General features: G+C 42.8%; 1 protein-coding gene and 1 long non-coding RNA gene across 3 annotated transcripts in view; one reads left to right on the plus strand and one right to left on the minus strand.

The window, feature by feature from the left end:
* Nucleotides 1–12,586, minus strand: part of LOC126407079 (protein bicaudal C homolog 1-like) — an 86,081-nt gene that overhangs the window by 9,457 nt on the left and 64,038 nt on the right. The window contains exons 8-14 of the mRNA XM_050071751.1: nucleotides 11,954–12,205; nucleotides 10,239–10,370; nucleotides 6,075–6,282; nucleotides 4,228–4,389; nucleotides 3,745–3,932; nucleotides 3,490–3,631; nucleotides 402–555 (exon numbers count right to left, since the gene is read on the minus strand). Of these exons, the coding sequence (XP_049927708.1) occupies nucleotides 402–555; nucleotides 3,490–3,631; nucleotides 3,745–3,932; nucleotides 4,228–4,389; nucleotides 6,075–6,282; nucleotides 10,239–10,370; nucleotides 11,954–12,205 (1,238 nt within the window). The remainder of the gene's footprint in view (nucleotides 1–401; nucleotides 556–3,489; nucleotides 3,632–3,744; nucleotides 3,933–4,227; nucleotides 4,390–6,074; nucleotides 6,283–10,238; nucleotides 10,371–11,953; nucleotides 12,206–12,586) is intronic.
* The window catches only part of LOC126407080 (uncharacterized), a 70,622-nt gene that overhangs the window by 2,073 nt on the left and 55,963 nt on the right, over nucleotides 1–12,586 (plus strand). The window lies entirely within an intron of this gene.

Genomic DNA, 12,586 nt, shown 5'->3' on the forward strand with positions numbered 1-12,586 from the left:
TGACTGTTTGGGAAGTACTGAGCACACGACTGGATAAATGAGACTTGGATTATACTGCACCAGTTGTGTTTTGATGTAGTTTTGCTGTTATTAAACACAGCCCCCTTTTACTCTGAATTCATCAAGACTTTTCTCAGTTTTTGGATTTGTGGTTCACCATAAGGACATGCAAGAAAAACAGTTTTCCTCACAAATTCACCGTAACACGGGGTGAGTAACTGATACACAAACGATCATTTGGGCGGTGAAAATCTGAAATGAAATCTGCATGCTTGGGTGTGATCCCACCGAATGCAATTTCATCCCAGTGTTTCTGTAACCGCGGGAGCTGTAAATGATCTCAGAAGAGATGCTAAGCAGAAACACTACAAGCTGTAAACGATCTCTGGATTCAAACGTACTGTAGATGGGAGTTTTTGGTGCCCTGCAGTAGCTCCACAGCCTGTCGCTTCCCTGAGGACGTCTTACACGAAGCCAGCATCTGTTTCAGCTCGCTCCCATTGGCTGAGTGAGAGGGGCTTCTGGGCATGCCCACTTCCACAAATGTGTCGGAGCCTGAAGGAAACAAACAGACATATTCTGATTATCCTTTTTATATTTTTTTAATTAATCAGTCCAAATGTGAAAATTTAGAGGCAGACTTTACAGCTGTCCTTCTGCACATAAAATATACTTAATTTTTCATCTATTTTTTTCAAATTCGGCCATGCTCCGTCTGTTCTCAGCAGTGACTGGGTCACTCAGTGTAAAGGTGTGTGTGTAGCTTGGTGTGCATGCGTTTAAGTATGACAAGTCTCAGTTGGATCCCGGATTAATTAGAAACACAGCAGCTGTAATTATAGTGGGTTCCCCCCAGCTACTCTACTTTCAGTCTGACAGGATGTGTCTGTGTGTACGCTGAATGTGCATGGTGCACTGTGTAGCGTAAAATAATATGATGTCAGTCAATCTAATGAAGCTCTCTGGGGTTTAATGTTTGAACAATTCCCCTGCAACTCCTCCATTCCACTGAGTAGCGTCGCGTCGGACTGGACTGGGCGAGCCAGTCCAAACACATTCTGGGACACAGGAGGAGGCGAGGGAGGGAGAGGAAACCTTACCGGGATGCACTGCATATTGGGGGAGGACCGGCTCAGAAAACAGCAGGGAAAAACGAGACGCGTGAGAGTGAGAGTTTGAGGGGAAAACCGCGAGTGTAAGACACGGAGGAAATGAGGGCCTTTCTGAACCGCGAGGAGACCAGCAGTTAATCTGTCTCCGTTCCAACTCAATAAATGTATTCGAGCAGAGTGTATGAGGTTAGGAGGACAGTGCAGAGAAATAGAAATAAGTTCATTCAAGGTATTTTTTTTTCTCAAAGTGGGTTTAAGGGTTACATAAATCTCAAGTGGAAAAGCTTAAATTGGACACTTATGTTAAATCAGCAAGGTCCAGCAAAGGCAAAAATGTTGACAGCTCAAAAACTTTGCCTGCCCAAGGTTAAGATCACACATAAATCACAGGATTTTAAGTGTGTCTTTAACATAACTGACCCACAAGAGGGCAAGACGCCTGCTGCGAGTGGACTTTTACAATGAACTTAAGTGAGTTAAAGTAATATTTTATAAAAACATTTACTGTATTTCCTACAAAAATACCCAGCCAACGAAAAAGGTTAAAAGTACAGGAATTAATTATTTTAAACAGAGTGAAATATACTGGCGGTCACTCAGTTAGGTCGACATTACAGATGAAAGGCATGTGGGTGCTCAACAACAGTACAGGCTTAACATTTTGGATGGGAGGGGATTAGCAAATAAGATAGGAAATGCATGTGCTTCCACTTGCCATTCTTTATGGCTAAATCTATAATCTGTGAATATACTTGAAACAGATGCTAACAGGGCTGTGTCTATACTACACTGGACGTCTGCACACATGGACATGTTTTGCACATGTTTCTGGGTTTGTAGAGTCTGCACAGTGATAAATTTCAGGCCGCACGTGTGCCTTCGCAAAATGGGCAGATGACCCAAAACCCATGTGGCTATGTGGCCACATTAGATGTGATTTGTTCTTAAAAGAAGTATTTCACTGCTGGAAAGATGGTCTTTTCATAAAACTTGGCTGTCTATGCAGCAGAAAGACACAAATACTGTTGAAATTGGCGCAACATGAGCAGAGAAAACAGAGGAGAAAGGGCTGTGGCATTTACATTTGCTTAAGAGGTAGAAAATCTACAACTACCAGAATGAACTGGGCCGCACTGGATCAATACACACTCCTGCTGGTTGGTGACATAATGCAAGCTTGGCTGTTTTTCCACAGGAAGCAACATGGCAGCCGGCGAGTGACAAACAATCTCTAATTACAGTTAAACGGTAAGATAATGTGTGAATGAAAAATTTGAGGTGCAACATAGGCAACACAGTAACAGAATCTTGGTTCATATTTAATCAACTCTAATTAGTTTTACCGTTTGAGCTCATGGTTTTTTCAGCCTCTATTTACAATACCGGAAACAGTATGGTGCCCACTTCTTGCTCATAAATTCTCATATTACAGCCAAACAGTACCCTAAAATATGTTTCTGGAGACATTTAAGGGGGAAAATACACAATACAGTAAAATAATTTTTGTTTATACTTGATCAGCACTGCCTAGTTTTACAGTTTGATCTGAGTTTCAGGGTGTTTTCACACCTGCCCTGTTTGGTTCGGTTCAATCGAACTCAAGTTCGTTTGGCCCCTAAATGCAGTTTGTTCTGGCAGGTGTGAACACAGCAATCACACTCGGGTGTGCACCAGAACAACCAGACCGGGACCTTCTTGAATAGGTGGTCTCGGTCCGGTTACAAACAAACTGGTGTGGTGAGAATGTGTTCCGACCTGGATCTGAACCAACTGCAGTCACATGACACATTGTTTGGGTTAAACATGAGCATGTTACAGTCCTGGAGGATTATTAATGTGCACCTCCTCCTGTACTGCCTTAATATGCACATTCAGCACATCCAATGCATCAAAACATTGTTTTCTAGTTGGAGCCGCGCCTCGTTTTCAAACTGTATGGTTTGACTAAAATGAACAATGACAGCAATATAGTCCACGATGAGCAGCGCTAAAATCAACCTGCGTAGTTGTCCCTCCATTGTGACATTAGAAAGTGTCACATTTATCTTGCAAGTGTACTCTTCTTCAATGTTTTGTTCACTTCCTGGATGAGCAGGGAGATCTGGGCGCTGGTAAAATGGAGTGACGTTTACCATTGTTCATTTACACATACAACCCACATTGTTATGATACAAAGCTGGTTGAAAATTTGCAAAGTATCCCTTTGTGCACACACAATATCAAAACACTCCTTTTTATGTTTTATAAACAAAATTATCTGATATAAAGTTCATTTTATATTAGAAAATAAGAGCAATACTGTATGTTAGTCGCTCAAAATGCAACAACCTCTGATAGTTGGCTGGTTGAGTCCTTATGAGTTACTTAGGAGAAATACCTTCATCTGGGCTGGACTTGCTGGACAACGGTTCTGATGGATTGTGTCCGCTGGCCTCCTGGACTGCATCGCATGGGGCTGGACTCAAAACAGTTTCTGCGAGTGATGCAGTTGCTATCCTCCCATAGACTGAGCTGGGATGCTTTACACGCATGCACACATGGACAAACACATACAGAGCAAAATACAAGATGAATGAGATTTACTAGGCAAAAAAGTCAAATAATGCAGTATGCAATGAACAAATGTGCCAACCTTGACATGTCCATTGAGAGTGCAGGGGCCCTTGGTGCAGTCAGGGACCCCATTGGGCTGCTTGTCTATGGGGGCGAGGCCAGGCGGAGGGGACGGTGTACTCTGTGTGTAACCCTGAACGCCTGACAGCAGGATGCTACTCAACGTGGCCTGGGTGGCAGGGTGCAGCATCAGCTGGGATGAAAAGCCTGAGACAGAGACGCAAGGAAGAATGTAGCACTGACAATTTTAAACTTAGTTCATAAAGGTTTCTGTCTACTTATCTAGCGAGCTACCTATTCATTCAAAACATTATAACTTTCAAATCATTAAAATAATATTTAGGAGTCTGGTATTTCCAACTTAAAGTGAGATGTATTCAAATACATGTACAAAAAACATGGACTCACAACAGTTTAAAAACTAGAAATATAGTCTTTATTATTTTAATGATCTTAGAGAACCACATGTCTGGAAAAAAGAGGCACATGCCAGTATACAAACCTTGGGTGCTGGTGAGTGAACTGGACCAGAGGGAGGGGGAGGGTGTGGGGGTGCTGGGGCTCGGAGTCTGCAGAGGACTCATGGAGGAGTTTAAGCTGTTGAGCACAGCGTTGGGTGCAGCGGAGTTGGTGAGGGAGTGGGCCGCCGTCGCACCCAGGAAACCTGAGGAGAAGAGAAAGGAAGGCGAGAGCAGGAGATGAACACATCAGCGGTGGTCCTGTCAAAGCACAGAGCCATTTTTCAAGCTAATCACACGTTACAATCCGGCCTTCGAAAAATAATCTTGGTCGCCCAGCTATTTAACTGGAATTCCATCAAACTGTCATCAAGCAGACAGCGAACGAGAGGAGGAATTTCTTCAATTTCGACAAGGTCACGGATGCAAAAGTACATGTCTCGTGTCCTCATACCCAATAAAACCATGTTATTGAGAGCAGCAACAATGTGGTGCTTGGTGTCTTAACCCAAACGCAGTGTATGAAAACAGAAAGAAGCAGGTCTGTGGCTTTTAGAAGGGGCTAGTTTGGCTCCAGGAATAAGGCCAGGGCTTCTTCTGGCAGGCTGGCCTGTAATCTGAGGAAAAGAAGCATGTAGCAATTACTAAAGGCCAGGATGTGGCCGTCCACAGCTTCACCCCCGGGCCCCGGGGTTTTAAACGAGACAGCAAGAGACCGTTTCTACTGTACCGGGACTTCCTGGCACATTGTTGTTTTTAGTTACCATTTTTTAAGTGGAATTTTCCTGTCTCATTTGACTGGGACACAAGGGCATAAATATAAGGTTATTGGAAGAAAGAAAAAATGTCATAAATTAAAAACCACAATTTTTTCTCATTAAAATCAGACAAAATGTGCAAAAATGTCCAAAAATAAATTAAACTATTGTCATACTCCTCCCGTCTCAAACACAGAGAGGAAAATTCTACGCACTGTAGATGTGCTGTGGTTGGCATTTAATGACACAGATACAAACTCTATTTTTATCTAAGCAGATAAACTGTGATGGATCTATGTGCTTATAGCCAAGAGCTACTTCCTGTCAGCTTATTCCACTATCTGCTTTTTCTGCTGCCATTGATACATTGCTCATGTCCTCATTTCCATGTCTGAACCCAAAAAACGACATCGTATGACAGCAAAAAGCAGATAACTGGTGTTAAAATATTCACCCTACGACACTACTCATACTAAAATCGATTTAAAGTCACCCCTGGAAACACAAAAAAATCCTCTTCCAAGCTGAACTCTCTGCCTTCATGTTGAGGTCAGCGCTGCAGACAAACAAAACTCCTACGCGAGTTATAACCGTTCATCATCCTCTGATTCACAAGCTCGCAATTCACTCAAAGTGGTGCGACTAAATTTGTATTGAGGTTATTTTCTGATGGTTGGCTGATCAAAGATTCGTTCGCTGGGGACTCATTTCTTGGCATGAACATCACACCATCGTGGTGAGGTCAGTGCTGCAGACGAACCAACTCCTACTGCTGTTAAAGTGCGCGCGGAGACGATGGTGCCGTGATTCACCGGCTATGATTTATGTGGATGCTGAGATGATCTTTGCATCTGATTTTTTAAAAATCACTTGCACCCAGTGAAACAGTTGACCAGATGATCTGGCTCAGCGATATCGTCAGCCGATGTGTTGTGTGTAACTGGTACAGATGCCGATGACATTGATGTATGAGGGTATTATTTCCTCCACAAAGACATTTTATCTTTAATGCATTTCTTGCAAAGAAAAAAACAGGATCACTTCTTATCTTTCCTCGCTAATTTATCTTCCTCCATCTTGGAAAAGCAAAAGAAACACAAGCAGCACTTTCATAAGTTAGACAGTGTCCTTACCCAGATTGCTCAGCCCCAGGCCAGCTGAGGCCAGGATGTCCAGGCCAACGGGGCAGATGAGGGATGGTGACGGGACGTTGGCGGCGGGATTCAACGCCACAGAAGGCGAGGAGCAAGAGGACACCCCGTTGCTCTCCAGACCCAAGAGGAATTTCCGGGCCTCGTACATGTTTACTGCATTCCTCTCCACGCTCTTTACTATCACAGACTGAGAGGTTGGAGGGAAGGAAGAGTAAAAAGACAGGTGAAATGGACGGAGGAGGAAAATAGGACGGAGAGAGGCGAAAGAGAAGGAGGGAAGAAGGCGTGAGAGAGAAGCAGGGGAGGAGGCGAGGGATAGATATGGTAGGGAATGTTGGCACCAGAGATAGGGAATGAAAGGGAGGATGAGGGGGAGAGAAACATAAAGGGGAGGAAGGAAGAGGGAATTAGGGTAGATTGGAAGGATAAACATGGAGGCAGTGTGGGAGAGGGAAGGAGACATGGGAGCAAAGTTTGAGAGAAAACGTCTTTTTTAATCGATTGCGTAACGTATCATATCTCCAACTCCTAGAGAATATGAGGCAATGCTAGTTTCTCAATGACTATTATACTACGAGGCACTAAATCAACAATAAAGAATTATAAACAGGAAAGATTTTGAATCAGCGAGAGAAATGACTTAGACATTTTCCACATCACCAGAAACCCTGCCCTTAATAAACATCAAATATAAAATGAACGTGAGCACAAATCATGTCCTGCCTGTTTGCGTTGTGCCAGAGTTGAGCTTTTGAAAAATGGATTCCAATCACGATCGGTCTCTCCATCACACGCTCACACACACACACACACACACACACACACACACACCCTCCTTTATGGGTCTGCCAAAGTGCCGGGAGCACAGAGGCTACAGCATGCATTTGGACGGGCCTTTTGGATTACTGCTGTCACCTCGTTAAAATGTTTAAGTGAAGGGCTCTTAAGAGGATCTGGGCTGGGTCAGTGTTTATACTGGCACCTCCACATCAGTCCCCACAGGCCTGTCTGGTTTGGGCATCGAGCCCTGGCTCAGGATGGGACGTGGGCACCCCGAAGAGACAATCTGTGCCGGGCCAAGTGCTGAAATATGATTAGGAATATTATGTGTTGTACAACAGTAGACCATGAGTAACATTAGAGGTTGGCTTTGGCTGTGACTCCGGTGCACCACAGTTCCTGCGACAGTGTGTAAAGCACGGCATAATATGGAAATGATCAACTGATTTCACTAATTAAATTCCGTTCAATAAAAGGCAAACGAGTGTACTTCCAATTTACTACCTAATTTCCTGAGAAAACAAATCAGGCCAGTTTTTTTTTGTTAGCTGGAATATCTGAGGCATAATAGAAAGACTGAGTGTTCCCGTCCATCAGGTGAAACATGCATGGCAGGCTGTGATTCCCTGCTGTGACAGATGTGTGGCAGATTTGCCAAAACTCGTCTCAGTGTTGGTATGGCATGATTCCCCTTGGTCTAAGGTTCCAGTTTTTCCTTTTAAATTCATCAAATAGCGATGAAATGTGACATGGCGATCTATAATTTATTTCACTGTCATGCTACTGACATTTGACGGAGAGTAATTCTCCAGTGGAAAAGTGGCATATTTGTTTCTTGGCAGTTCTTTTTCTCGCCCTCTCTCTGTCTGACAGTGTTTGAACAAGTAAGACAGAAGCTCTTTTTCTCAGGGTGAAAAGTTACGATATGTTTACTTGTGAACTTTGAGGTTCAGCACAACTGATTCATGTATCTTGTCCATTCTGTGCCCAAACATTGGCCCTTAAAGTAGACGTTGATGATAGATGTCAGTTCCAGGAACAAAATGTAAATAGGGCAGTGCATCTGAATCCTTTTTTAATACACATACATTTTAATGCCACTGAAAATGCTTAGTAAGTATAATCCTGTGAGCTCAGTTAATCTGATTAAGGAACCACTTTATATTAGAGGTCTGTTTTAACTTAAAGAAGACTGAGCATCTGCAGCCATGCTAGCAGCTCTGTGAGGCTGTACTTACAGACACACCGATGCTTTGAGCTTAATGTTACTATTAGCATTCTCACAATGACAATGCTAAGGTGCTGATATAATGTGTTGTTAGCATGCTAACATTTGCTAATTGGCACCACATGCAAAGTACAGTTGAGGTTGACTGGCATGTCATTCTGCACATAGGCCTATGTAGTCTTAAGTATTGTATCATTGCCTACGACAAGAAGGTTATGTCTTCAGTTTTGTTTGTTTGTTTGTCAGCATGATTACGAAAAAAGAACTCTTAGCCTGATTTTCATGAAACTTGGTGACAGGGTGTAGCATGAGTCAAGGAAGACCCCATAAAATTTTGGAGAGGATCCCGACCACAGGGCAGATACACAATTTATTTTTCACTTTCATTAACATTGCTAAATAGGACATTTGGCCTTGGTGGAATAAATTCAATACATCTTAAAACCCAGTTGATGGTGGTAAATTTCAAAAGTGACAAAATATAGCCAACTATAGAAATACAATGACTTTAGGAGTGGGAAAAAAATCGTCACAGCATAGTATCGCAATATACTTGTGTGGCCATATCGTATCATTGTGCAATGTTGAGTATCAATTTTTCTATTATATAAATTATTAATATTTCAAATACAAATTTAACTTTATATAGCCTGCTGGAACAATATAATCTATTGCTCTTTAAGTCCACTAGATACATTTTGCTGCTGCTGCTGCAAAAAAAAAATAAAAAAAAATGGCTGAGGTGAACAGACTGAAAACTTTATCTTATTGGATAAAACAGATGTTGACAGTTTTCCTGTGGGGACATAATTTACAGTTGAAAAAAGGTAATAATTTGAAATATATTTTATCACAATCCTCAGCATATTGCAACACATTTAAAATCACAATAATATTGTATCGTGACTTCAGTATTGTGATAATATCATATTGTGGATCCTCTGGTGATTCCCACCCCAAGATGACTCCGTATCACAATTCACATTCACGGGACACCAGTAATACTCTGGGGTAGCCAACACATGTCGTTGCTCAAACATCATGCAGAAAGCAGCTGTTACGGAGCATTCAAGGACAGTGGTTTCCTGGGAGAACCGGTGCAATCGTAACACCGCCACAATCGGAAAAACGCTTCTTTCTAAACTATGGAGGTGGCTATTAATGTTAATTATGTGAAATATTCCAATTCAGAAGCACATAATAAATGTAAAGCTAAGATGATAGGGCATTAACTATGCAGAACCATATTCATCATTTTCACAATTTTTGAAATATATCCAGACATAGAGGTTGCAATTGCAGTTTTGAATATCAAAAACCTATGGTTGGGGCGTCGGTGGCTTAGTGGATAGAGCAGGCGCCCCATGTACAAGGCTGTTGCCGCAGCGGCCCTTTGCTGTCATGTCATTTCCTCTCTCTCTCCCCCTTTCACGCTTGACTGTCCTATCGATTAAAGGCTAAAATGCACTGAAAAATATCTTTTAAAAAACCTCAAAAAAGAACACAATGGTTCCCATCTGGTGGGTCGTGGTCCAAAAGTGGGTTGCAGGTCCATTCCAAATGGACTGAAAGTAACTTGCAGACGTGTCAAGTTTGTAAAAGACACATTTTATTTCTAAGTTCAGTGAATTTTCTGCAAAGAGCTTTTATTTTAAAATGCCGTTTCCTGCTGTAGAGTGACTGACTAACAGACAGCTTGACAGAGACAGCAAACTAGTTCAACAACATGGCCAAACACAAATATGACGCTGAATGTATTAAACTGTGTGGAACTTGAACTAATGACTAAGGGGAAATCTGGACCCACTGTCATAGATGATAAGACTATTGGCAACGGTGGTGCATGGTCTGCACTCTCTGATTGCCCCTCTGCTTGTTAGTGTTCCATGCTTTAAACCTTTCCGCTAGAGGAAAGTAAGGGGTTCATCGGAGTCATTAGGATTCATCTTCTCAGCACCATGAACGTCTGTACAAATGTTCATAGCAATCCATTTAATATTTGTTGAGATATTTCAGTCCTGATCAAAGTGTTTGACCTGACAGACCAACTTCACCATCCTACAGCTATACCACGAGCATGGCAGAAAATCCCCTTTGACTTCCCATGCTGTGTGAGTGTAAGCCTGGTGTCATACCTTGCTGGGCTGTTTTGGCTTTGGTTTGATACTGATGAAGACATCCAGCTGCTCCATTAGCGCCGTGATACACTGGGGCTCCACCTCAATGTCCTCTTTAATGTCAAACATTAATACCAGAGGCAAGCAGCCCTGTGGAGCAAACACAAAATTAAAAGTACATCACCAACATATTCCTGTTTTTCTTACGTCAGCGGCAGACTAATATCTTTAAGGCTCATATACCGTAACATATCTGTGTTCCTATATTAAAGGCTATTTCTTAAAACAGTAGTAAATTTTCCTTTATACTCTACCATTTGGAGACCTACATGTTAGGCATACCAATAAATACAAGATTCACTGCTGGGTTTGTCCCACACAGAGCTTGGGAAATTCCGCCAAGAGCAATCTGTTTTGCATGATCACCACCACAACCACCACAGACATCTATATTTTGGGCCGAGTGCTGGACAGCGCTCCTATTGTGAGTGGGTGTAATTAGCAGCAGAGTATAGAGGCCAGGCTGGCTCTGACAGGGCCTGAGATTGGAGCTGTAATCTACAGTCTGGCTGCAAGAGGCCAAATCACACAGCACACAACTGAGAGCGGGATTCCTCTCTGCCTCCTGTACGTCCGCTACTTTCAGAGCAGCTCCTCTTTATCTCCTCTCTTCTTTCCCAACCTCCGCTCCCATCCCCTGCTTCCCATGCGTCTCCTCTCCCCCTCTTACTCGTCCCTCATAAATCAATTGTTTTTTTCTGTCTCTCTCAGACAGACAGTGAGAGGCTCTCTCCTGTGTGTCCAGGCCAAGAGAAAGTCATGTTTAGCCACTGCAACAACTTTGGCATTTGCTAAATGTCTTTGGGGCCAAATGGGAGACCGCAGACAAAGAGAAGGCAGCTCTGGCAGAATTACCGCCCCACATTATGGATCTCCAAACAGAAAGCTGTTTACGGCCGAGATGCTCTTATATGCACCAGCTCAGCAGAAGCTTTTAGCCAACGGTAATTAAACAGCCATCACTTTTACACATTTTTGAACCAGACATCCGATTATATTCCTAAGTAATTCAGATAAGGGTAGCCTCAGCGGTTACAGGCAACAAGACAAGAATGACCACAAAGCATTTTTAACCAACAGATATTTAAATGCGAGGCGCTTCTTCCTGGTCCAAAAACTGCCAGAAACAGTAATGTGCTCCTGACCTCTGAATTACAGACTGGGCTGAAACTTAAATCCACCAAAATCTACTGGCAATGCAAGCCAAACCATTACCATTAACACCAAGACGGATAATCTGTATACAGTCAGGACATTAGGAACTCGAGCCTAGCTGCCACAAATGCGTGTGTCCGTCTCACATGCAGGTATGTGGCTATAAATCACGTAGGCTAACCTTGAGTCGGCTACAGATTGTTGAATAACTGGACGTTTCAGCAGCAGGAGCAGAGCCAAGCAAATCTATCCCAAGGCTATTCAAAACCTCCAAAGGCAATCATGGTTTACTTCTTAAACCCATCTCGAAACCCACGCATCATTCACACATACCATGATGATGTTGGTGAAACAATGGCAGCCATTATAGCTACCACACAGCATGTGGGATCTGTATATGTAAAGAATCCACTGCCAATGCCATCTCTTAACCCCAAAAACAAAGCTTAGCAGTTTAAAGTAACTCCTTTCGACCAGTGGATGTCAATAAACAAAACAAACACACATAAAGCACACACCATGAGGTACTGCCGTGCCAGGCAGACCGACTCGATGGTGCCCTGAATGTAGACTGTGGATTTCTTCTGGGGGCTGTTGGGGTCAGGGAAGTGGATCTGCGCTCCCGTTCTCTGGGTGATGTGCTTGATGTTGCTGCCATTGCGGCCCTTCATAAAGAGGTGGTGCTGGGGTGCGATGTCCAGGTGGGTGGTGACTGAGATGGTGCTCGCCAGGCTGCCAGCCAGGTGCTCCAGCAGCAGAGCTGTGCCCCTCTGTGGACACAGGGATGACAACAGGTAATATGACTAATATATAAAGAAAAATATGCATATCATTTAGTTAGACTAAAGCTGCAGTTACATGAGCAATATTTCTTCAACATGATTACTGTTACAAAATAATAATAGTAAGGGTTTAAACGGACGCTAAATAAATTGATCCAATAAGATGTGCTTTTACAAGTCCAAAAGCCTTTAATCAGGATATGACTTTTTTGATTGCTCAAAGTGGTTCTGCCCACTGTGCAGCAGACAAAGTTTGTCTCCAACTTTACTGAGAAAATTCAATTTATTCAGTTCATTAAGTATAGAACAAGATGAAGTGGTTTTGTCTGTTAAAACAATTTAGTCATAAGCAGGGTTGCACCAATTTAT

This window comes from Epinephelus moara, chromosome 19, assembly GCF_006386435.1.
Source record: "Epinephelus moara isolate mb chromosome 19, YSFRI_EMoa_1.0, whole genome shotgun sequence".
Lineage (NCBI taxonomy): Eukaryota > Metazoa > Chordata > Actinopteri > Perciformes > Serranidae > Epinephelus > Epinephelus moara.